The sequence below is a fragment of the Grampus griseus genome (genome assembly GCF_964374135.1).
Source record: "Grampus griseus genome assembly, chromosome: X".
In the NCBI taxonomy this organism is placed as follows: Eukaryota; Metazoa; Chordata; class Mammalia; order Artiodactyla; family Delphinidae; genus Grampus; species Grampus griseus.
This window is the reverse complement of record NC_138999.1, coordinates 36502761-36528722: the sequence shown is the minus strand read 5'-3', so window position 1 is coordinate 36528722 and position 25962 is coordinate 36502761. Positions and strand designations below refer to the sequence as shown.

Genomic DNA, 25962 nt, shown 5'->3' with positions numbered 1-25962 from the left:
TCAGTAGAGAGATGAGATAGTGTATCTGTTACCAGCAACCACGGAATAACACACAGTGACTTGCAACAACAAGCGCCATTTATTTGCTCTCAGTTCTGCAGTTGAGCAGAGCTTGATGGGGACTGCCTGATTCTGTTTCACAGGCTGTTGGCTAAGGCGGCATGGTTAGTATCCACAAAGGCTTCACTCACTTTTCTGGCATCTCAGCAGAAGTGAATAGAACAGCTGGAAGCTGGCTAGGCCCTCTTCATAGTCTCTCATTCAGAACATTTCTCTCTTTGTCTTTCTCCCCCCTTCATGGCCCATTTTTCTAGCAGGACAGTGTCTCATGGCACCAAAGGAGCAAAAATGGAAGTTACCAGGCCTCTTGAAGCCTCGACCTGGAATTGGCACTGTGTCCTGTCCTCTGCATTCTGTTAGTCAAAATGTCACAAGAGTAGCCTGGATTCAAGAGGAGGAAAAATAAGTTGCACCTTTTAGTTGGAGGAGCAACCTATGTGCACAAGAATAGGAGAACTTGTTTGTGGCCATCTTCACAGATAGACAAAACAAATAATTATCGTCCAAGGTACGGGATGGTAAATATAATTAAAAGACAGAGTCAGAGAAACGTCATGGAGGAAGTTACATTTGAGCCTAGTCTTGAGTCATGGCGGAGTTACACTGGGATGAGAGGATGTTTCAAGCAACAGGATAGTGTGTGCAAAGGCTCAAAGTTAGTTTTGTATTGGATTTTAATAAATTTGTTTATTGTGTCTAAAGCACATGCCAGATAATTTTGAGGAAGCATCCAGAAACATTCTAAGGAAGGGAAGAGAGAAGTGATTCTGAAACTGCAAGTTAATAAGAAGAAACCACCAGAAAAGGCACCATTGTTGAGTTGGGAAGCAGACTTTCAACACAGAGCACACATTATTGTTGATATTCTTTATATTTCAGTACCTGAAATCTATACATTTCGCATGGGTAAATGTAATACTCACATTTAGCTAATTGGTAAATTTGAACTCGGGTGTATTTTTCTTAAGACGTGCATCCAAAAATTTGTATCGAGTGCCTACTATGTGTCAGGCACTATTCTAGGAACCGGAGCTACATCAATGAACAAAACAGACAAAATCACTGCCCCAGTGGAGCTGACTTTCTAGTTCAGGAAGACAGACACTGATCACTGAGCATAAGGAAGTCAACTGTGTAGTAGGTTAGAAGGTGAAAAGAACTACAGAAAAAAAGAGAGCAGCCAAAGGGGTAGGTAGGGACTGCTGGAGAAGGGGTTGCAATTCTAAATAGGGTGATCAAGCAGACCACATTGAGAACCTGACCTCTGGCAAGGACTCGAAGGAGAGAGAGAGAGTGCACTAACTGACATCGAAGGAGGAGGGTTCTGGGTAAAAGAACAGCCAGTGTAAAGGCACTAAGGCAGGAGCATAAGTGCCCTTTTGAGCAAGAGCAAGGAGGCCAGTATGGCTGAGGCGCAGTGAGCAAAGGGGAGAGTGGATAGTAGATGAGGTTAGAGAGGAAAGGAGAGGAGGGACTTTGACTTATACTCTGACAGAAATGAGGATTCACCAGAGAGTTCTGAACAAAGATGGACTATGATCTGACTTTCCACGGTAACAGGACTATGTTGCTTTGTTGGTAATACATTGAATAGGGGCTCAAGGGTGGAACTTGGGAAACAGGAGATGCTCCTGCCTGGCAGGACCAGAGTGGTAGCAAGGAGGTGGTAAAAAAAGTAGATTTCCAGATATATTTGAAGGTTGTGTCAACAGGATTTACTAATATAATTTCAGTAATTTAGGTAACCCAAAGTAGTTTCATTCAGGGCCTTATTATAGGGGTTTTCCAATGTAGTGATCTTTAATAACAATACATTTCACATGGCTAATAATTTAAAATTTCACTTGATGTGTTGTTACTGTTTTTGCTAAAACAACTAATTTTGCAGCCTAGTAGCTTTTCTTCACATTCAGATATTGTATATTCAGTGACTTGTCTGAATAGATTTCTTCTGTATGTAGATTTTGGTTTCTGTAGTTTTTGTCAAAATTTTCTTCCCTTATACTTAGTAAAGAAAATAGAAGACCATTGGAGCGTTCCATTCCTTTGAGAAATATTTAGATTATTTAATCATCTGTTTCAGCTAGCCAAGAATATTCTCATTTTCTCCCTGGTTCTGGTTCTCTCTCTCTCTCCTTCCCTCCCTCCTTCACCTCCCCCCCACCCCAAGTTCTTGATATTGATCCAAAAGCATTGGGTTTCCCAAAGGTCCTAACATGATATTAATAATACTTTTTTCTTTACTTGGTATGCATTTCTTTTTGAAATCATAATACCTGAGTCTAAAAATGTTTGGTTATATCAGGTTAGATTTGAGTATATGGTGCCATGTGACCTGTAGTGGAAACTGCTCGCTTTCGAGAAGCAGTTTCACATGGAATTGTGTAAAAAATAACTATATAATCCTTTGACATTTGAGAAGGTGTGTCATCATAGTACAGCATCTCCCAACAACCATGCACATTTGGGGCCAGGCACTTTGTTGTGGGAGGCTGTCCTGTGTTGTTGTTGCCTCTACCCAGCCTCTACCCACTACATGCCAGTAGCATTTCCCCCCAATTGTGACACTCAAAAATGTCTCCCGACATTGTCAAATGTCCCCTGGGGCACAAAAATCACCCCCAGTTGAGACCCACTGTCATAATGGCATATTTCTCATGTTTTGACTCCCTACAGGCATTAATTAAGGCATGTATTTTATTCCTTTTTTTCTTATGAAAGGATGTGGTAACTTTCATTATGTTTCAGTGTTTTCTTCCTCTCACCCCTAAATTAGAAGTACTTTAGAAAGAAATAGAACAGTTTTCAAGGTAAATGCAACTCCTGGCTCCTTGCCTGCCTTCACTTGCTCTGTTAAGCAGTGAAAGTTGAAATTTTCTTGTCTCTCCTGACTCCCAGAGACAGCCTCACAAAGCATCACCTGGGCGTGGAGAGACAAGCAAGCCGTAGACCTTTCTGTGGCTCTGACCTACTGATGTACTGTTTTAATAAACGAAGTTGAAGTTAAGCAGCTTCTTTGAGAGCAAACTGCTGTACACACAGTCACTTTCTATTCTGAATAGGGCCTGTGCCCAGGAGGTTTGGGGGCTCCGTTTTTAGTTCTCAGAACTGCAAAACCCCAGTCTCACAGCCGCTCAGCCAGGAGCCTCCGCCCAAGCATTTCTGTGTGTGCTTCCTTTAAATGGTTTTCCTTGCTAACCCGTGAACACGCCTGGCTGCTCTCTGGTCCCCTTATGGTATCAGTTCTCCTTTCACCAGCTTAGGGCCAGACTTCATTATAAATGGGTGTTCATCAGATCACGCTAGCTGCCATAGCATTGTGGATTTCTTACGGTATTTCTTCCTCTATTGCTCTTGACATTTCTTTTACATCTCTTACCACAACTCCCAAGAGTCCCTCATGTTTATATAAAATATTGAAATTCTCCTTAAAATGAAAACTTACTTATTCTGTTCTTTATTATAATAAGCACACAGGCTTACCTTCTGCGTTACTTTCGTAAGGTTGTTGTGAGCATAATGTACATGTTCAGCTTGAAAGTGGGGTTTTAATGCTTAGAAATACAAGATAAATTTAAGATGATTTTGCTTCTCTTTTTCCACCCACCCACGTTCAAAAAAAATCAACTCCTTGATTTGAAAAGAAAAGAATGACTGTTTCTTTTGCTTAACAGATGTGAATCCTTTCACTGCTCCTTTCCTTTTTAGCCAACGGTAGCAAGCATGTATGATACAGCCAGAGCATTTGTGCTGTCAGGTATAAAACCTTTCTAGCTGTAGTAACTCTTGACACTGATATCAACTCACTTTGAATTTGGGGGCAGTCAGAGAAGGTTCATGGCATTGGGCTGCAGGATTGAAATGCTTAGCAAATTACCAGTGTCCCTCTGTGCTCCCTTTGTGGTTTGCCAAGCAAGATTTCCTTTCAACCTGTCTTCACACATTTGTTCATAACAACTTTCCACCCTGCAGACTGCAAAGCCAGGGGTGGGCTGCAGTCATCCTTACCAAATCAGAACAGGGTTGACATTGTAGGGGAACAAAACTTGCCACCCCCAAAATGTATCTCTTTGGCTTGAAGACTATTTGGCGCTGGTTGTTTTTAAGAAACGAAAGATTCAGGAAATTTTTCTTTTTACCTCCTCCTTAAGCGCCTGAAGGAATTTAAAGGGCCTGGTCTAGGAAGAGTACTATCACCAGAGATGTCTGCAAAGAATATGAGCTGGTATGGTGGGGGAGCTGAGCAGGCTGGGGACACCAAAGTCCTCTCTGTGTTCCATTGTCTTTGCATGGAGTAGCAAGCACTTGTTTACCAAACATTTGTTTTTCTATCTCCATGTGAGTTGCCTTCCTCCCCTTTGAAGTCCCAAACCCCTACCTCCTTCTCCTCTCTCAGATGGCATATAAGTTCCAATTGCCCAGATTGTCCTTGGGCCTCATATTCCTATGGAACCCCCATAGGTACATAATTTAATTTGTTTTTTCTCCTGTTAATCTGTCTCATGTCAATTTAACTCTTAGACCAGCCAGGAGAACCTACAGGGGTAGAGGAAAATTTTTTCCTTCTTCAACATCTTCCTCTTCTACTCACAGAATAGAAACTCACTTTCAGGTTGAGTAGTACATCCTTAATTTTGCTGGTCTAGTCTTAATGGTACATATTCCTGATTAATAGTTTGCAAGTTGCCTTGATGGGAGTGTATATATGAAAGGATAAAGGGGGAAAGAAACATTTATCATGCCTGTTAAGATATAATCTTGTTGATCTTTAAGTCAAAATTTGAGGTTTCTGAAATTGTGTTTGACTATAACTCACGGACACATTAAAAACATTGTTTTTCTGAAATTCACACTTTAAAGTTAGGGTAAATTTAGAAAGGGATACCTTATGTAAAGTATTTGCCATGACATTAAATAGGCAGTACTTCAATTACACAAAAAAATTCAACATAATTTACAATCACCTATTCACGAAAGCATCTATGGTATAAAGATAAACGTGGTGATTAATACGCTCAGTACAGAGAATTGAAACAGAAGTTGTCTATCAGAATGAGTAACTTGAGAAATTGCATATCTTTTTTCCTGCCTTTTTTAAATGTAGGAAGCTCTACTTTGGTGTAATATCTTTTATCTTTTATTTAAATAGTGGTGATATAAAGTGGTTTTTTTAGTAATGCTTTTTACAAGTTACATATATCTTTAGAACTCCTAAGTACAGTGAGATTTAATACAGTACTGCTTATGTTAAATGAAAACTATTGATCATCTCAATTCCTCTTAGTCTAATGAGTTCTGGTTTTAAAATTTATGTAAGAATAAAAGTATTGCTCTAACTGTGGAGAAAGCTGGATGTCTTGGGAAGTCTCCTGGTCGACGTTGAGTTATTATGTGATTCTCATGTCTATGAAATTACTAGATTGGACACCCCTGTTTACAGCCAGCACTTAGGGAGTCACCTGGAGTTCCCAGGTCTTCGTTCATCTCTGCAAATTAAAAATAATAGGACAGAAATAAGATTGCTACTATAAAAGAATAGTTGTATACTGTAAATATTTGAAGCCAGCATGTGTTTTTTCTGATGTTTCTCTGAACATTTTCTTCTCTCAGTTAAACATTGAAGTAAAAAAGGAGAAAAAATATTTACTGTTTTCTATTCTTTTTTAATGAAAATTGCACAGATTTGTTGGGAAAACCTCTAGTGATTTTGAGCACATGGCTCTTGGGGAATCTGTATAGTGAATTGTTTCTATATTTTAAATTCTAGAATGAAACATGCTATGAGGTTAAAGGCTTAGAAGTGCCATGTGAACTTGAAACTTTTTGAGCACTGAAGAAATTACCATGTAGAGAATAAATGAGTCTTTAAGCAGTCTCTAACGAAGTAGCAGGTTACAGTTAAGGTTTATTCAACTTCAGTTTTATTCAGCTGTTTATGTTTGGTTCTTATCTGAGCAGAGAGAATGCAAGTACCATAGGAGTAGAAATAGAAAAGAGACTAAAGCTCCAAAGGTGCTTATGATCTCTTTAGGAAGATAAAGCACACATTCTTTTTTATTTTAAATTATAATATATATAATACAGAATATACCCATCATCATTTGTCTTACTGTGACAAGATTGCATGGAAGAAAGAAATGACCATTCAGAAAGGCTTACCCTTTAAATATTTACTTAGATATTGGAGAAAATTTGGGTGACTTATTTAACTATGCACTTCAGTTTTTTCATCAGTAAATTGGCATACATTAGGGTTGTGATGATTCAAATAATACATGTAAGCAGAGTGCCTGGCACAATAGCAAGTACTTAGTAAAGGATAGCTACTCATAATAGTAAAATCATCTGGTTTAATCATAGTACTTATGAATTACACAGTATTTTTTCATTCTACAAATGAAGAACTTAACACTTAAAGTGGGTGATTTGCCTAAGATTGTCCAGCTAAATAAGAGGTGGAACTAGTATTGAATCTAGGGACTCTAACTCCAGAGACCAGTCTTGCAGCGACGATACTATTATACTGCCTATCATTCATTCATTTATTTCACAGAAATTAATTAAACATATTTACACGCTAGGTACTGTTTGTCATTAATAACATTATTTATATTGAAAACAGAGGAAAATATACAAAACGTGATGAAGATCAGCATGTAATGACATTATATTCATTTTTATTTTGACAAAGCCTAATCCAAATATTTAAGCATATTTATAAATAACATCTACTTAATAAATACTGGAATCAATGAATGTTGCTTCTCCCAGGATCATGAACCAGATAACACCAAATAAATAATGTGTTCATGAAATAAAACCTTGGATTTTTGTAGTACATTATTCATACATTCAGATAGGACTTAAATGAGGAAATTCCTTATTCACTTTTTTCTTTTACTCATTTTTAAAGCTACCAACAAGACATTACCCATAGATGGACCCTTGTATTCTAACTCCCAAAAAGTAGAAAAGTCATAAACCATTTGCTTCTTTATCCTATAGTTGTGACGTATTGTGTTTTGAATAGAAGCATCCATGGTTGAGTTTAAACAGAAAAAGGTCTGTTGGTTTTATATGCAGTGGGATCCTTTCAATATGTTTGACTTTTGCCTCTTAACTCTCTGCCATCTCAACTTTCACTATAAGTAGAACCGTAAAGTGAGTTTTATATTTGCTTGTTTGTTTATTTTTAAAAACCAAAGAGATTTTCTTGGTGCCTATTATCAACCAAGCTATGACCTGTTAATCATGTAATTTAGGGTCCCTAATAGACTCATATGAACACTTTTCTGTTTGGTGGTGTTTTCCATTCAGAAATCAACCAGAGGATTGTATATGTGGTGACTCAGATTTTGTAAAGAGATCATATAGTGTCTTCTTGAATGTTTTATCTAAAAAAAGAAATATAATGGGGTCTGTGCTACTTCTGGCTGATGCAAGACAGGTGAGGATGTTTTTTATCTCAATTAAATAATTCAATTGCTGACAGTCCGCTCCTTGGTGTAGAACAAAAAAAATGGGTTTAAAAATGCTATATGGAAGGAAGCAAACTATTAGTAGAATCTGGATGACCAAAAGGTGCCTTTTCACAGAGCTATAAGTCAAATCTTTCTCTGTAATGGATGTACAGGTCCTTATTTTTCTCAGATGATTGACAAAAGAGTAATATGATGTTAGTACGACTAAAAATGAAAATCCAATAAATGTGGTTCCAATGAGGCCTGCAGTCTGAGAGATCATGGCTCCTAGTTCCATCTGCGGATTGTAGCACAGGGTCTCTTCTCCTTCTGTGGCCTCCACAACTGAGTAGTATATGATAATTGGAATAATTATGCCTAGAGCAACTACCCATATGTAAACACATAGTTTTCTAGCAAAGTTGGGCTGGCGAAATTTTTTCAGTAACTGGCCATAAAATATTTTCTCGTACCACGAAGTGGTCTCTTGTGTGGAATCCTTTTTCATTAAGGTAGCATAGCGGCTTATGGCAATCCAACTTAAAATTAAGAGGCTGACAAACATACTTACATGCATGGATAGAGTTCCCAAAAAATTGACCACCCTGCATTTCGCAGATTGATATTCCCATTGAAAACCTTTCAGGAAATAGACACCCATGAAAGGCATGGCACTGCACACAAGCAAGTTTGCAGTCACAAGATGTGCTAGGTAGATGTGCGTTGGTGTTTTCTTAGCTATTTTTGTTAAAAATACCCACTGAGAGAGAGAATTTCCAAAGAGACCAATGATACAAAGGAAGGTATAAATGATCGGTAAAGCCATGGAAGAGATCATGGATGGTTGAATACATGTTGAGTTGTTACTCATTTATATCAGATTTCCTTGAATTTTGCCACAGGAACTAGAACAGAATTGCAGATATTTAGTATTAAAATTATAGATGGTATTTCAGCTAAATAGTTTTTTTTATAAAGCATTGGATAAATAAAATAGTAACATAAATATATTGGATGAAAAGGGAAAGTATAGATGCCGTCTCACCTTTTCTAATCACGATTGTCCAATTGAAATAAAAGAAAGTTGATTATTGTGGATGGTGCCTTTGTCTAAAAAACAAAATTTGATAGAAATAGTTAAGTGCCTGAGATTTATTATTTTATACTAGAGAAATTTATAATTCTTATATTAGATTTTAAGGCAGTTTGTAAATGACAACTTATTTTTAGCCTAGAAAGGTAATTTAAACAATTTTAAGGCACATACTAGCCAAAGGAAAGTGTTGCAAAAGTATTTTGTGGCCATGTTAATAGAAGACCGATTTTTAATTACCACGTTAATTGTACATAAATACTTTTCAAAATGGTGTCTTTTCACGGCTAAAGAACTTCTCTATAATCTAATACTTTTAGAAAAGTCACTTTTCATATTTCAGAAGTAAACTTAATTCTACATAAACACTCAGGCAAGATCCTGAATTGAACAGAAGGAAAGTGTAGTGACCAAGGATGGACACCAGAATCCCAGGGTCTTTACCAAATGGCATCAGTAATTTCTTGTTTCAAATATTTAATGATAATCTATCATACTTCAATAAAAATCTAGTTTAAGATTCTGTGTCAGAACTGTAGTTGCTACTGCTTGTTGGTTAGAGCACCCTCATGTGTCTTTGTGTGTAATTTAGTATCTTGGTTTTTCAGAGAAGTTTTTTTTTAGAAGATATTTTAATCACAGAATAAATGCAGGTGTGATTTTGCTTTTTTAATGTCTTATTTTTAAATATTTCTTGCTTCAAAAGGTACAAATACAAACTCCTTTTCATTCTTATTTTTCTCATGCCTTTACTTCTTTCAGGTGGAAGTAAGAAAACTTTTTTGATTCTGGTCAAATAAAAATCATGAGCTCTATTCAGAATGTGCTTCATTTCTCTGTATTTTTCACCATACCTTTCTAAGTACCACATTCTGCACTCTTTTATAATCTAGAATAGGGATTCTCAATCTTTTTCTTCTCATTCTCTCTTTTGATAAACACAAAACTTTTTACTACCCACCGCCTTCTGAGATTCTTATATGCCCCCAGCCCCTCAGGAATATTTTACTCTCTACCCCTCTTCAGAATCATGATTATATTTTCTGCATCTTAGATTATAGAAATAGGGATTTTCCCCAAAATATACCATTATAATTTTGAAATAACTTTTTAAACCAATCTTCACCCAAAAGCTTGAAAGCTTGAGTATCCCTAGGTTCAAGTACTAAGACCCTTAATGTCTACCAGTGTCTTTATCATTTTATTTTGTTGCTTTGCAATTTTTATTTAGAAAACGGTCCATATGCTTCAGAGTGAGTTTGTATCTGAATCCAGTACAGCCTGGCAAATTGGAATTGATTTAAAAATCAGTCAGATTAAAAAAAATGGTTCTGAAGAACCTAGGGGCAGGACAGGAATAAAGACGCAGAGGTAGAGAATGGACTTGAGGACACGGGGAGGGGGAGGGTTAAGCTGGGACGAAGTGAGGGAGTAGCATTGACATATATATACTACCAAATGTAAAAATAGATAGCTAGTGGGAAGTAGCTGCATCGCATGGGGAGATCAGCTCCGTGCTTTGTGACCACCTAGAGGGGTGGGATAGGGAGGGTGGGAGGGAGACGCAAGAGGGAGGGGATATGGGGATATATGTATACATATAGCTGATTCATTTTGTTATACAGAAGAAACTAACACAACATTATAAAGCAATTATACTCCAATAAAGATGTTAAAAAAAAAGATTGAGGCTGAAATGAAATATTTATAGATAAACACCACCTGAGGGAACTTATCAACAAGAGACTATCACTAAAGGAACTTTAAAGGATGTAGTTTAGGAAGAAAGAAAAATGCTCCCCAAAGGATGGTCTGCAATGCAAAAAGGAATGATGAGCAAATAAAATCGTAAACATTTATGTAAATCCAAACCAAAATAGTCATGTATTTTAAGAGTAATTTCAAATTTGTGGATTTAAAACAGGACAGAACGAAAGTGCTGGACAAGAATAATACGCAAGTCAAGAGTGGGATCTAACTTGATGTTCCAGTGCCTTTGTATTCTTTGGGAGTGGGATTAACATACTGTTTCACTTTAGTATATGTCGAGTTAAACATGCATGACAAAATTTCAAGGTAACCACCTAAAAATTAGAAATAGAGTGCTGAAATTCTAATTTACTGGGGGGTGGGGGATGGAACAAAAATGAAGAAAAAAATCAATTAAAATATGGAATAAATATTTTTAAAAAGCAAGATTATAGAAATCATCAAAATAAATATTAATGGACTAACCTTGCCCATGAAAAGAGCAATCAGGGATGCAGTGAGAGAGTGGCATGGACATATATACACTACCAAATGTAAAATAGATAGCTAGTGGGAAGCAGCCGAATAGCACAGGGAGATCAGCTCAGTGCTTTGTGTCCACCTAGTGGGGGGGATAGGGAGGGTGGGAGGGAGATGCAAGAGGGAGGAGGTATGGGGATATATGTGTACATATAGCTGATTCACTTTGTTATACAGCAGAAACTAACACAGCAATGTAAAGCAATTATACTCCAATAAAGATGTTTAAAAAAAATCAGTCAGAGAGTGAAATTAGCCAGTTTATTTCTTAAGAAAAAATTATCTGATCAAAGTAAATTTTTATATTACATAAGGAATGGAGCTTCCTTTTATGATGATGTTAAAAACACTAGCCGCTGCCTTGTGTAGATAATGCATTATGTACTAAAATCTATAAAGGTGGTGCTTCTGTATTAATGGATAGTATTCCTTTTTTATTTTTAAAACTAGACCACCACATAGAGCATCTGTTATCTCATATTATTCATTACCATTGCCTTGCTTTTCTACTAGCAAATGCTTCAGAACAGAAGAGGAGTAAAAAGACTTTCACAGAGGCCAGCTTTATCAGACAGATGACATCGAAACTCTATAGGAACCTTCACTATAACAAATGACAACTAGTTGACCATCTTTAGCTTCCCAGACATCAAATTTGTATCTACTGTGTACCTCTCCTTTAAAAGTAAAGTTTGATTATAAAACTGCTAGATAATTATTTTCTAAAATTTAGAAAATACTCTAAAGCTTAAAAGCTCAAATAACAATCACATTATATATACAGGATTGCTCTCTAGAAAATGTGTACAAGACTGCATTCCTCTCAGCAGATTGTCTTGTCTTGAATCACTCCTGTAACACATTGTGCCTCTGCTAATTTGACAAATGAAAGAAGTCTACAATTCTAACTTCAATTACTAACGATTATCTACATAATTAATATGCTGACCTTTCTTAATGATCAGCTTTCAAAACTTAAAGTTTAGTCCTGTTAGAGTTTTTATAGAGTTAACTTTTAAATTAAAAGTGATCAGTCTTACCTGTATGAGTAGTTTATGCCAACCAAGGCTCTGTTGTTCAGGGTGATGATGCTAAATTTCAGATTTTAAATTCTCTGATCATCACTCTTCCATTATCTTTCAGTTTTAGTCAGCGTGAATAGATTCTTGCATGACACGAACTGCAGTGGGAAGAAAAGGAAATTAAACAGAGTATTGAAGAAATTCAGTAGTTAACGGTAAATGTAGCAACTACCTTCTCAAAAAAAAACCAAACTCATTTCTCTATTTCTATAGTGGGAGGAAATTAGTGGACAGTATATATACTGTGCTTCCTTTTGATTATTTCATGAACCGGTACACCTCATTTAACTTCATTAGCATGCTTGGCAGAAGTTAAGTTCAAAGGTTTAATCCCCACGACTAGTTAGTTTTGTACAATACAGTGGTAGAGGGAACCACTCCATAGTAACCCAGTAAAATATTGGTACAAACCTGTCTGTAAAATCGTTGTGGATGGCTTATTTGCAATTCAACTTTATCACAAATAAAGAGAAACTAAATGCAAAGTTTTCTTACTTTAGCAGGTTACTGGAATCAAATATCATAGAGCTGGGGGATAAAGAAGTGAGGCCCAGAGCAGTGCATTCAGGGGTTTGGGTCTCATCTTGGTTAACTAATGAACTAACTTATTCTACTTCAAATTGTCCTGTGCTGCCTCGATTCAGATTCAAAGTAGTACATTGTTTGGAGTATTTCATAATGAATTTGGGGAATCCTGGAAAGCGCCAGAATCCGAAGACCAAATATGCCTCAAATAAAATCAATAGTTACATTACAATATAAAGAATTGTGAAACCAATTTTATGTATAGTATTGTTTAATCAGTCTATGAACTATTAACTAAATGAAAGCTAAGTGTGTACAGCTGAGGAGCCAGACCTGCATCACACATTACCCTTCCTTGGGTAGTTAAACCAGTGGGAGTCTGAGAGTGGGAACAGAAATCTAATTTCATCAAGCTCGAGCACTTTAGTTATCAGTACATCTTCATTTAAAATTAAGAAACGTACCTTGCCAATTCTTATAACCCCTGATGCTTATCTTATTTCTTGTTGATTGCATATATCCTTCCTAATGTTTGCTAATACTTCTCTGTAAAACAAAAGTGAGGACTACCTGAGTGTCTGGATTTTGTTCTGCTGTTATTCATCTTTGCATTTGCAGTGCTTGCCATCATTTAATTAAGAACAGTGGTTCATCCAGGGGTACATGGCCATTGACTGCAGAGTAATTTGACCTCTGGAATTCCTATCATTTTTACTTCAACAATTTTTCATGTTCCAGGAAGGAATTATTTAGAACAAAAAAACACTTCAAAATAATTTAGAGAAGGAAGAATGGAAAAGGAATCCTGTTTATAAGTGATTGAAAGATAATTTTAGTATTACCTGTTTGAGGCTTAATAAGTACCTTGGGTCCAAGAAAAAAGAATGTCCTTACTCTCCACAACTTATCTTCTATTGTCCCCGAAGTCAGTAGATGACACCATCACTTCTTCAGTTATTCAAGCCAAAAACCTAGGAATCATCCTTGATTCCTCTCTTTCCTTCACATCTCACAGCCAATCAGTTGCTGCTACTGCAGCTTCTACCACCACCACTACCACCACCACACCAGTATTAGCCACATTTAATGAAAGCCTATTATGTGCCAGGCATCCTGTTACGTGCTTTATATGCATGTCTTATTCAGTCTTCACAATACCCTGTTAAATACTATGAAATAAATATCTTCATTTTAAAGGTGAGGAAAAGTGAACCTCAGAAAAGTTGCATAAGTTGCCCAAGGTCATGCAGCCATCTGTCCTCACAGAGCAAGTAATTAAAGAGAACAAGGCCATAGTTGCAATGCCTGTTTTTGATCTAGCCTCTAAAGTCAACACTGTCACTTCTGCAGTATTCTGTTGGTCGCCCAAAGCCATCAGTGATTCAGTGTGGGAGGGATAAATATCAGGAGGTGATGGTCTTTGGGAGCCATCTTGGAAGCTGGCTACCACAGATGTCACTCAACCATTGAACCAAAGAAGAGTCAGAAGTACTGCTTAAAACGATGGTCAGATGACTGATAATTTATCGGGCAAGAATGCCTGGATAGGTGTAATGTTCGCCATTTCTTCCTCTATTTTGATTTGTTTTTAGTGCTCTGTAGTTTTCTTTTCTTTTTTTTTTTTTTTTTTTTTTGCGGTACACGGGCCTCTCACTATTGTGGCCTCTCCCGTTGCGGAGCACAGGCTCCGGACGCGCAGGCTTGGTGGCCATGGCTCACGGGCCCAGCTGCTGTGCAGCATGTGGGATCTTCCCAGACCGGGGCACGAACCCGTGTCCCCTGCATCGGCAGGCGGACTCTCAACCACTGCGCCACCAGGGAAGCCCTGTATTTTTCTTAAACAGTGCAATTCACAAATATTTATTGGAGTTCCTACTGTGTTTCTAGTGGCATGTGGAAGTCACAGAAGTATATCAACCACAAGCTAATTTAGGGTCTCTGGAAATTCAAGAGTGGTTCCAGAAGCAAGCCAAGATTCAGATTAATATGTGATGTGTGGTACAGACTTTAAGTGCTCTATGAGTTAGAAAGGGAGAAAACTAAATCAGAGTGGATCTTAGAGTCCAAAGGAACCGAAAGGAAAGAGAAGAGAATGCATGGTGAGCAACAATCCTGTGCCAGTACCAGGCAGAACATTTTACATATAATAAGAGCCCTAGCAATGGGTGGTGGTAGCCCCGTTTTACACATGAGGAAATTGAGTCTCAAAGATGTTAAATAGCATGCCCAAGGTGACACAACTAGTAAATTAACTTCAAGGCACATGTTTGGTTTTTTTTCAACCTCACCCTCTACCTTAGCAGAAATTACTGGTTTTTCTCTAGAGTCGATAAGGGTACCTTATGGTAAGTAAACTGGAATCAAGTTTTGAATACTTTTAATTTCAGACAGGGTTTCTAGACTCTAAGTAGCAGAATTGACTGGAAGAAATCAAGCCCAATTTTTTTCTTTCTTTGAAAACTTTGGATTTCAGTAAGCTAATTTTTATCCCATCAATATCAATATAAATCCTTTATGATTTAAGTGATTTTGAGTTCCCTAATTGAAATATAAGGAAATTTTTATTTATATTTTCCTAACATACTGGGAAGTATTATTGCAATTGGTAAAAGGTGTAAATGTCAGAGAATACAAAATTAACAGAAATACAACTTGTCAGGCAGAAATTTCAAGAATTGCAAGTTCTGTGTAAAAGTGGCCCCTTGGACATTTCTCATTTAGGTCACCTACAGTTGTCTTTGGTTCTCATTCATCTTTCCCATGCTTCTCCTCTTCAAAGTTCTGCTTCTGTTTCCGGGTCTAAATGCTCTTGCCTAACCATTCTAATTACTTCCTATATCATTGCCAAATACTGGCTTCCTAAGTGTTCTGCTCAGACCCTTATGATTTACTCCTTGAGGTGTTAGAGTAGTTCCCCAGAGTGTAAGTCCTGCCTTGTACGAAGTTTCCTGCTTTTGAGATGTTTGAGGTTCAAAGGGCGGGCATGCTATAATTTACTTTGACAATCCATGGTGAGCTGTATTCAGCAGGGGTGCATGAGAGCTTTCCTGACGGATTACTGGGGTTAGGATAGGGTCCCTTTTCAACTTGCCTCAGAGCCAGAACCCAGAAGACACAGGACAGCTCAGTCATACCTGAATCATTGTGCTTCAACTAGACAGTTATTTGGGGCTACCCAAGCTAGTGTCTTCTAAAATGGAGACAGTTGGCCTTTTAAGCACTCTATCTGACCCATCAGAAGTTCAGAGCGTTGGGAGGCTGGTGTGCAGGAAGAGAAGACGTGCCTTATGTAGTTCACATTAGAACTTCACATTCAAAAGATAATTATTTCTTCAAGGGGGAGTTGGGGTTGGGGTGCAGTGGAAGCCTTTATCCAGTTCATTACCCACCCGAGCCAGTAGTTACCTTTAGGAGGAGTGAAGCAGAGACCTGTTACTCAAAGCTGTGGTTTGTTCAAGGTTCTCTGAGCACCCCCGCTCTCTTCAGGATGTGGTGTCTGGCCACAGCCCTGTCTCTGTCTCCAGTTGCACTGTGCTCAGGCCCTCGCAGTCTACCACGAGCAGCTATAATCATGGCTGTCCCACCCTTAATCAGGGTGTGAAGATCCTCTACTTGCTGCTACGAGCTGGTTTCTCAGCAAACCATGGGAGTATTTTCCTCAAGAACTATTAAAAAACAGCAGAAATTAAAGTCCAAAGTTTGTAAATTTATAATAGCACAGAAAAGTGATTAGCTTTGTAAGAAAGCTCTAATGACTAAATGGACCTGCCAATCAGAGTTTCACTATACTTCACCTTTGGCTTTTGTCTTTCCCTATCGGCTTGAATGCACTGGATAGACATTTTCTTCTAGAAATGCACACCATAGAAACATGGTGACAGTCATTAGAATTGGAATGACCTCAGAAGTGGCAATTGGAAAACAGATGGGAAATTAGTAGGTTTAGGGAAAGGGAAACTTTAGCATTGGATTAGATGAGGCAAAGATATTTTTGAGGACAGTCAGATTTTGAATTTCAGCATCTTTGAGTCAGTCAAGTTTGGTTCATATCATGCTTCAGAACCTACCTTTTTTTTTTTTCAGGTTCTTTGAAAAGCCAAAAGTAGATTAAAATTTCTGAAAATGAAGCATTTGATTATAGAATTCTAAAAATAATTTAGGCCATTGTATTGCCACAGGTACAAAACACATACATGCACCTTGGATTATGACTTGCAATGAGATTTAAGGAGTTAAAAAGACGACATATATCAGTGCCCAGAAACCTCACCACTGCCCCTTTCTTCTCAAGACCATTTCCTGGACATTTTATTACCAATCACTTCTTTGGGATTTCTAGATAAAATTGTCTTGAGGTTAAATCTCCTGCTCCATGTCACTATCTTTATTCAAGGGGAAAAAAAGAGATGTCAAAGGAAGATGAGGAAGAGTTGGGTATCTGAGGTCTTACATCCTGTACCTATTAGTGTCTATATTTACTTTCTTTTATTAAGAACCCCAAGTATTGAAGTAACAAGCTTTCCTGAGAACCACTTTTAGAAAATTTATAATAATAATAAATGACAACCACTGAAGTGCTTTTATATATATTCACTTAATTGTTAAGATATTTAGTTAAGATATCTCTCAGATGGATACCATTATTACTATCATTTTCTAGATGAGAAGGTTTAGGTCCATAGAGGATAAATGACTTGTTGATGGTAATGTAACTGGTGTATTGTAGGGCCTATATTTGAACCCAGGTAGTGTGACTTCAGATCCCATATTCTTAGCCACTACCAGAATCTGGATTATTGTTTTAGATAAAGGTGACCAGTGTCCCTGGTGACCAAAAATGTATCACTTTTCAATCTGGAAATTTATTAATTGCTGCCAACTCTCCATTGTACTAGTACTTTTCCCCTCTGTAATTGATAAGTAATCTGATGGTCATATTTTGAGACTCTCTGAATATATTTTTTCCCCTTTCAACCCAGTGGATTTTAGCATTCATTGATGGTCCTTGCCTGAATCATTGCTTATATTGGTGGTTGCGTCTTTATAATGTTTTGACAGAGATATATTAGACTTGAAGTAGTCATTTTAAGGTATCACTCTAAACAAGTGTTGGTGTCTTATTAGATAGTTCTCAAATTGTATATATGGTATAGTTTCTAATATTACCATGTGCTCTCTTCTTCCTCCTCCATCAAAAAGCCAGCCTAAAGTGTATTGTTTTAATAAACTTACAGATAAAATATTGAAGCCAGGAAATATAAGTTCTCTGGAGTTCCATATCGCCAGAAGTATCTGGTAGAGAAAATTGGAAAGAAGAAACCACAGTACATTTTAACACAGAAAATGTCTGTAGAGAATCATTTCTTTGGCGACGCTTTGACCAGCAGAGGGCAATCTATTACCAGCCCTAGTTAAACCTCTTTTGCTGTTAAAGGCTGAAGCATAAGCTGCCCGCCTTGCACTATTTTCCAGCTAGAAACTTAGGACAATTTAAAAGTTTAGTTTTTTTAAGCTCTAACAAAGTGATTCTTTGTCTTAGTAGCTGAAAAAAACTTTAAACTTGATAGAATAAAAATAATTGTATGGACAATGGATTTCTGTCCTTAAGCTGAAAACCCATTGACACTCATCTGCCTTTAATAGGCTATGTCCTTTGGAGATTTCGTTTTGTTTTGTACTAGTGATTATCACAAGAGTCACCTTTGTAAAATCATTCACAATTACAATTATCCTAGTGGTAAAAAGAAAGTCTGACATTTTAGTATGCGAAAGTTTTTCTCATATCTTTAGTTTTTCTTAACTTTTTTTTTAATCATAGCAATTCATGGACATAGTTTTTAATAGTCAAATAATACTAAAAGGCTTGTAATGAAAACGACATGTCATGTCTATCAACAAGTGTAATTTAAAGTGTATTTTACCTAATGAAGAAAGCGTAGGAGAAGTCACCTTTATCCTCCACTGTAGTAACTTCTTTCTGTCAACTTAAACTACACAGATCCCCTCCTGTTAAGATACCACCTAACCAGTTGCCTCATCATGCAGCATATGCTTGTTATCTCTGACAACTCATGGTTCGTTACTAAATCTTCAATAACCCTGCCACTCTCCACTCTGCAGTGGTTTGGAAAATAAATATCTTTCCCTCTCTCTTTCACACCCAGATACACACATACACACACACACACACACACACACACACACACACACAGAGCTTTAAGCAAAACATAAGCATTGTCTTTTTTGTTAATGAAATTACTTACTATATTTGTTGTCACCTTTTTAGAAATGAATGGTATGCATATTTTTAATTCAATCTTATATGCATCATTTATCTATTGCTGTATGCCAAACCACCGCCAGACTTGGTGGCTTATGACAACTGTTTGTTCGTTCTCAATCCTGCAGTTTGTTCTGGGCTCAGCCAGGCAGTTCTACTGTCAGTCTCTCCTGGGGTCATTCATTCATGCAGCTTCTTAGTTATCTGGCAGCTCAGCTGAGGCTGGATGGTCCATGATGGTCTCTCTCATGTCTGGAGCCTCAGCTGAGATGGTTGTGCGGGCTGAGTATCTCCATGTGATTTTTCATCCTGGGTTTATTTACACCGTGATGGTCTTGGGGTGCCAGGAGCACAAAACTGGAAGCTGCAAGGCCTCTTAAGGCCTTGCTTAGATGCCATATAGTGTTCACCACGATTTATTGGTCAAAGCAAGTCACAATACCTACTCAGATTCAAGAGGTGGGCAAAGACTCCACTTCTGGATGGGAAGAGCTGCAGAGAATTTTTTTTTTAATTAATTTATTTATTTTATTTATTTAATTTTGGCTGAGTTGGGTCTTCTTTGCTGTGCATGGGCTTTCTCTAGTTGCAGCGAGCGGGGGCTACTCTTCGTTGTGGTGCGCAGGCTTCCCGTCGCGGTGGCGTCTCATTGCTCTCTTGTTGCGGAGCACGGTCTTTAGGTGCACGGGCTCTAGAGCGCAGGCTCAGTAGTTGTGGCGCAGGGGCTTAGTTGCTCTGCAGCATGTGGGATCTTCCTGGATCAGGGCTCGAACCCGTGTCCCCTGCATTGGCAGGCGGATTCTTAACCACTGCACCATCAGGGAAGTCCCGCTGCAGAGAATTTTAATCTACCACATTTTCTTTACTGTGCTTGCAATAGCAGTGTTCTAACTAGATTTTTATATTTTTTTCCTCAAAGTACAGTACATTGGCTCTTCCTTTGGGATTAACATAGTATGTGTACCTCAGAGTCCATTGCTTCTTGGACAACATCCAAAAAGAAAAGTTAACTTTGCAAAGGGATACCCACTGTGCCTCAGTTCAGTCTTGGAGCTGTATTTTCTTTTGATTATTTCTTGTATTAAAAGATGTACTGAAAGTATCAGGAATCCATGCTGTTTCCTTTGTACTTTCTATCCTCTGTTAATAGCCCTTTTCTATTTCCAGAACTAATCTAGCTTTTCAGTAAAACTAGAAGAAAAGTCTGTTTCTGCTTATCTGATCCTAAGAACGGGATAATTAATTGAGATCTCCAATACTAGAGCCTAAAAGGATACAGAGGGATGCTTAGTCTAGCTTGCCCCTTTAGTAGTTTTTTCTCCCACCATGCTAGGTTGTACTTATTACTGGAGGTTTAGTTATTTGCAGGATCACAAATGCCAACTATCAGAGCATGAGACCCTCAGTTACTTATTTAGCTGACACCTCTCACTACTTGCCACATATATTTGGAACTCTATAATCAGTCCGCACAAGAGCTGACCCTGTGTGTTCCAGTGTTTTTCAAGTCTCACTGGCCACAAAGGGGAACTGAATATGAACATGCATGCAAACCTCATCAGTTCCCTTTGCAACCAGCTGAAAGTTGTTTTTAATATAGCGGAAACTCTTTTTCTTTTGAGTACAAACGAAATTTCCACCCAAATAATGAAGCATTTCTGCTTCTGACAAATCAGGGAACACATAAGAGGACACTAAATTGCAAGAAAGGCAATTAAAAGAGAAAGTCAGAAAATAAAACTGAACTGGGGAAGAGATAGAGGTGCTGCTGAGTACAGGAAAGGAAAAAAAATAGAGGGGGAAGTATTGGGGGTACTAGAAGATCTTGGTAGGTGATAGAACATGAGAAGAGGCAGGAAACATAGAAAGGAAATGTGTATAACAGGAAAGGGCCTGTAACAGTATTGCCAGCAGTGTTAAAGGAAGGCATTAATATTTTTTAGTCTAGAGGTTTGCCATTGGATAAAATTTAAAAATATCACACATCAGAGGGATTACCATTCCCACCTGAGTTTATACTATTGAGCCAGTTTTACAGTGAAGGTACCTTGACCCCGCTTCAGGATGCAGTGCAATAACCTGTTTGACCACTCTGATTATGCATAACAAAGCGAAGTATCAGTAAGAAAGCAAAGAAATGAGCACCTAACATAACAAATGTCACAAAACTCCCAGAATCCATCAACTTATTTTAGATAGAGTTTAAACAGTCTCTCTAGCAGTAAATATATATATATATATTTTTTATTTATTTATTTATTTATTTATTTATTTTTTTGCGGTACGCGGGCCTCTCACCGTTGTGGCCTCTCCCGTTGCGGAGCATAGGCTCCGGACGCGCAGGCTCAGCGGCCATGGCTTACGGGCCCAGCTGCCCCGCGGCACGTGGGATCTTCCTGGACCGGGGCACGAACCCACGTCCCCTTCATCGGCAGGCAGACTCTTAACCACTGCGCCACCAGGGAAGCCCTCTAGCAGTAAATATTAATGAACGCCTGTGATGTGCTGAGCAAGGGACATGGGACAAATCTGCTACAAAAGAAGATTCTGGGGAACTGCTTGGGGACCATTGACCATACAGCAAGCAGCCTCCTTCCTCTGCCCCCCAGCCACACACATCTGAATAGCCCTGAGGGCATGACTGTATGGGCACAACATGATGGAGCAACAAGATCACAGGTGGCCCCTGGTTGCCACTCATTATTAAGGTATTGAATGTTCTGTAAAACCCAAAACTTCGGTTAAAGGGATCTAAGGAACATCTAATCCAAACTTTATTAAATGCTTGAAATGCTTTGCTGCCTTCCCAGCTTGCTGAGGATCCATACTATATTGAAATAGTTCTACTAGCAAATAACTCACTGGCTTTCTATTGCATTTGAGATCTACAATTGTTAGAAAAGCCTCTTCTACAGTCTGGTGAAACATGCTGCTTGCAACTCCCATCCTTCACTGGTCTTCTTTCTGCTTGCTCTCTGAGGCTACACACACACACACACACACACACATGCATATTTTTGCTCTAATGCCTTTCTTTTAGTCTTCTGCTTTAAGGCTAAGTAATCCCATTCTTTGAAACTGTCCCTCTCCTGGCATCCTCTCCTCTTCTACTTGCTCGAGTTTCAGAGTGTGGTTCTGACAGCATGGGTCTGCTGCAGCTCCTGTCCTGGACGTTGCTGTTATTAGTGAAAGCTAAAGTTAAATTACCCTTTATGAGTGCTTTCCCCACCTCATTTGGTCCAGGTCAGCTTCCCCTGTGTATCTTCCTAGTTCTGATGTGTATCTTCAGCTTCTGACCATTCCATTTTATATATTTCCCCTGTCTTTCCTTTGGCATTTGAGTATTTCAGTAAGTAACATATATTGAATATTTCCTAATGGCCAAGAACATTTATTCACTCGTTTAGTCTCCATAACACTAGAAGTTAGGTGTTCCTGTTATTTTTGTTTTCTCAGTAGAGGAAAGAGAGCTTGTACAAGGTTACACAGTAAGTGGTGGAGCCAGAAATTGAACTCAGGCAGTCGTTGCAGCAGCTGCCCTATTAACCTGTCCATTATGCTGCCTCTCAGTTCATTATTTAATGTTTAATGTCAGTAGGCTAAGAAGACCTATTGGATGCAGCGCCACCATAATCCTCCCCATGGCTTTACCAGTGGGATGGTAATACTCTTGGTCCATTGGTTAAGACTATTCCCCTGGACTCTGTCTGGGTGGGCAATACCAACATCTTCCTAGTCTCCACCCTCCTTTTTCTTCCAAGTTTCCCTCACTTACCTGCTGGTGAATGGCCAATTCTTTCTTTAAATATATTGATACACTTAACAGGTCAGCTCCTGGTCTAGGAGACTTTCTATCCCTTTAAAATCATTTGCATATCTGTAATACTGAGATGTTTGAATTTTGTAGATTAAGTCTCAAAACATTTTTGTTTTCAGGGGGCACCTCGTTTGCACTCCTATGTACTATACTATTTCTGACTGAAATGCCAAGCTGTCTAATTGTAAGATAATTTCATCTGCAAATTCTTTAGCTTGGTCCTTGAGGGGTGTATATATTTCAGAAGGCCAGGGTTCATCTAGATTCATTGATTAGAAAACGTCTTCCTTTCCTTATGGTGTCTGGCAAAAGAAACCATAAGCAAAGTAAAAGACAAGTCCACACTGGTAGAAGTTATTTGCAACCCATATAAAGAACAAAAGATTAGTATACATAATATATAAAGAATTATTTCAACAATTTGAAAGAAAAAAAGGAATAAAAGCAACTCATTAAAGGGAAAAGGGGAAATGGTGTAGATATGAATAGATGATTCACCCAAGAAGAAACATGAATGGGCAAAAAAGAAACATGAGGTGATGCTGCTCCACTTCACCGGCAGTCAGGGAGGCACAAATTAAAACCACAGGGAGATGCCATTTCACACCTCCCAGATTGGCAAAAGTTAGTAAATCTGATAAAACCAAGTATTGGTGAGGATGTGGGTAGAGAAACTCTTATCTTACTAGTGGTGGGATAGGTGTATAAATTGGTAAAATCACTTTGGAGAGCAATTGGTCACAACTGAAATAAACTGAAGATGTTTATACCCTTTACAACCAAGCATTTCTACTTCTAGGTGTCAGCCATAGAAAAATTCCACACATGCACACAGAAGACTTCGCTTGAGCGTGGTTTCTAATAGTGAAAAAGTGGAAACCACCTAAAGGCCCATTGTTAGGAGAAATGGAGAATTGAACTGTTGTTTATTCTCACAGTAAAACACTATGCATCTGTTAAAACGAATGAATCTATCAACACAAACATAATTTGAGTGAAAAAAGTTACAAAAGGATGTATTAGTGAGATACTATTTGTTAAATTTTAAAAACAAAAACTAATGCACATTGTTATTCATGCCACTTACGAATGTTATAATAGTATAAACATGTACATCAAAATGATATACACTAACTTTAGGCAAGAGGCTACCTCCGGATGAGCTTTAGTATATCTTCTTGGATTATGTATAGGTACAAGAGAACAGTTAAGCAAATAGGGCCAAAACATTAACATCTGCACAATTTGGGTGATGGGTGCTTAGCTACCTGTTATGTTGTATTTTTACTTTTTTGTATGTTTGAAATATTTTATACCTAAAAAATTATTATATGTGGAATTACCAAACCAGAGTATAACTGTAACAGTTAACTGTTGCTCCTGGAATAACTTGCATGGCTTACTAACACAAAAAGAGATTCTATGCATCATCGATACCTGTATCCAAACCACAATTAGAAACCGTTTCCAAAGCTCATCTTACGATGGTTCTTTATGCATTTCCTGGGCTAGAAGCAAAATTAATAAGGGTGAGATGCTCTAATTTGATTTCTTTTTTTTTTCTCTGTCTATTCAACCTGTATGCTTTTGTACTGCTTTATTGTCCATGTTTCAGGCAGAGCTTTCACAGAGTGTACAAATGTGTGATAGCTAGAAAACTAGTTCTTTAAGATTTTGGTCTTTTGACATCACACAGTTTTGATGAGTAATAAGCAGAATTTTTTGCCCTAAATACATATTAATACCCATTTATGTTTTTTTAAAAAAACAAAAGACATCTCAGTAATTACCATTGTGCTTGGGCAGAATGAAATGAAAACGAAAAGCAGTGTCTTAGCAGAGACAATGCCTGTGGAATAAAAGTCTACCAACTTGCATCCCCTCATATGTAAAATACAGAAAATACTTCAATCACGATGCAATGAGGAGTAAATGATAATAATGCATTGTGAGCACCCAGCACAGTAAAAGGTACATAAATATATATTTACTTTGCTTCCCGTTCCGTTGCATGTAAACTTGAAGGGGGGAAATAAGAGGCAAAATAGAAGTTTACGACAAACCTAGCACTTCCATTTTAGCTCTGAGTCTATTGTTACCACCACGCAAGCAGTCCTCCACGCCTTAATTTGAAAACCAGACTGAACTGAGGCACTATAGCAGCCACTTATAGGAATGTGTTCTCAACTGGGCCATGTAGCTACGAAAAAGGACACTGCATCGTCCATTTTGAGAGTTTCTATCTCATTCGAGTTGTCATAGTTCAGATTATATTCTGAGATTCAAATGCTTTCTTCTGATCAAAAATACAAGTTTCTTTGGAAGTTTATGGTGTCCGTTGGTGCCTGACATTAAAAACTCTCCAGTAAATGTCATATCTGTTGTGAATATTTTTCTCACTTTATGCTTTTGCTTTTATTTTTGTTTATGGTTTTTGACAAAAAAATAGTCTACTTTTAAAAGTCAAATCTATGCATCTTTTCCTGTGGTTATTTCTATTTTATTAATAGGAAGTCTTTTCCCTTCCACAGATGAGTTAGTCACATATTTTTAAGTCTTTTAATGCATTCATTATTTACATTTAACTCTTTGATCCAGTTATAATTTTTTTGGTGTGATATGAGGCAAGGCTATAAATTGGCTTTTATTTTAAATAAGCACAGCACTATTTATTAATTCATTTCTTTCTTCCCCTATGCTCTTTGTGATGTCTCCTTTATTTGCAGTAATTCTCTTTGAAGGAGGAAAGTGTATCAGAGTCACTCAAACTTTTTAAAAATTCATTTAACAGCAGAAACTAACACACCATTGTAAAGCAATTATACTCCAATAAAGATGTTAAAAAAAAATTCACTGAACCCCACTTTGCAAGCTTCTAGCACATCTTGACTAACAGACTCCTAGGTTGCCCTCTGATTTGTTCCTGCTCCTACCCTGTTGAGAGTGATTAATTTGTCATATAATTTTCTCATGTATCACTGAGGGTCTGCGTAGAGCTGTGCATTCTGTTCCATTGATAAGTTTATCCTTGCATGTGCTCCACGGTGTTATCCTTAATGAAGGATAAGAATATATTTTAATATCTGGTAAAAATAAGTTTCCATTCATACTTCAAAAGGCTAAAAAATAATTAGCCTGTTAACATGTTTCTGCACAATCCAGGCTGCCTGTTGAGAGAACTCTATTTCATGCTGTTTTTCTCTTATGGATAACTTTTCAGTAAGGCTTTGCTTCACAGAGCTGTAATTATATTAGTTCTACTTTCATATCAGCAGGACTGAAGAATCCATTTTAAAAAGAAGTTGAAAACAAAACCTTCTGTACTAGAACAGAATTTTCTTTTTCTATTGACCTGA

The 25962-nt window shown here is 37.7% G+C and overlaps 2 protein-coding genes across 6 annotated transcripts in view; one reads left to right on the top strand and one right to left on the bottom strand.

Annotated features, from left to right (window-relative positions):
- The window catches only part of CASK (calcium/calmodulin dependent serine protein kinase), a 385576-nt gene that overhangs the window by 205653 nt on the left and 153961 nt on the right, over positions 1–25962 (top strand). The window lies entirely within an intron of this gene.
- On the bottom strand, positions 7381–8391 carry GPR82 (G protein-coupled receptor 82; the record flags this gene model as incomplete). The annotated part of the gene is made up of 1 exon (XM_082681167.1): positions 7381–8391. The coding sequence occupies one exon, from the start codon at positions 8389–8391 to the stop codon at positions 7381–7383; it is 1011 nt and encodes a 336-aa protein (XP_082537293.1).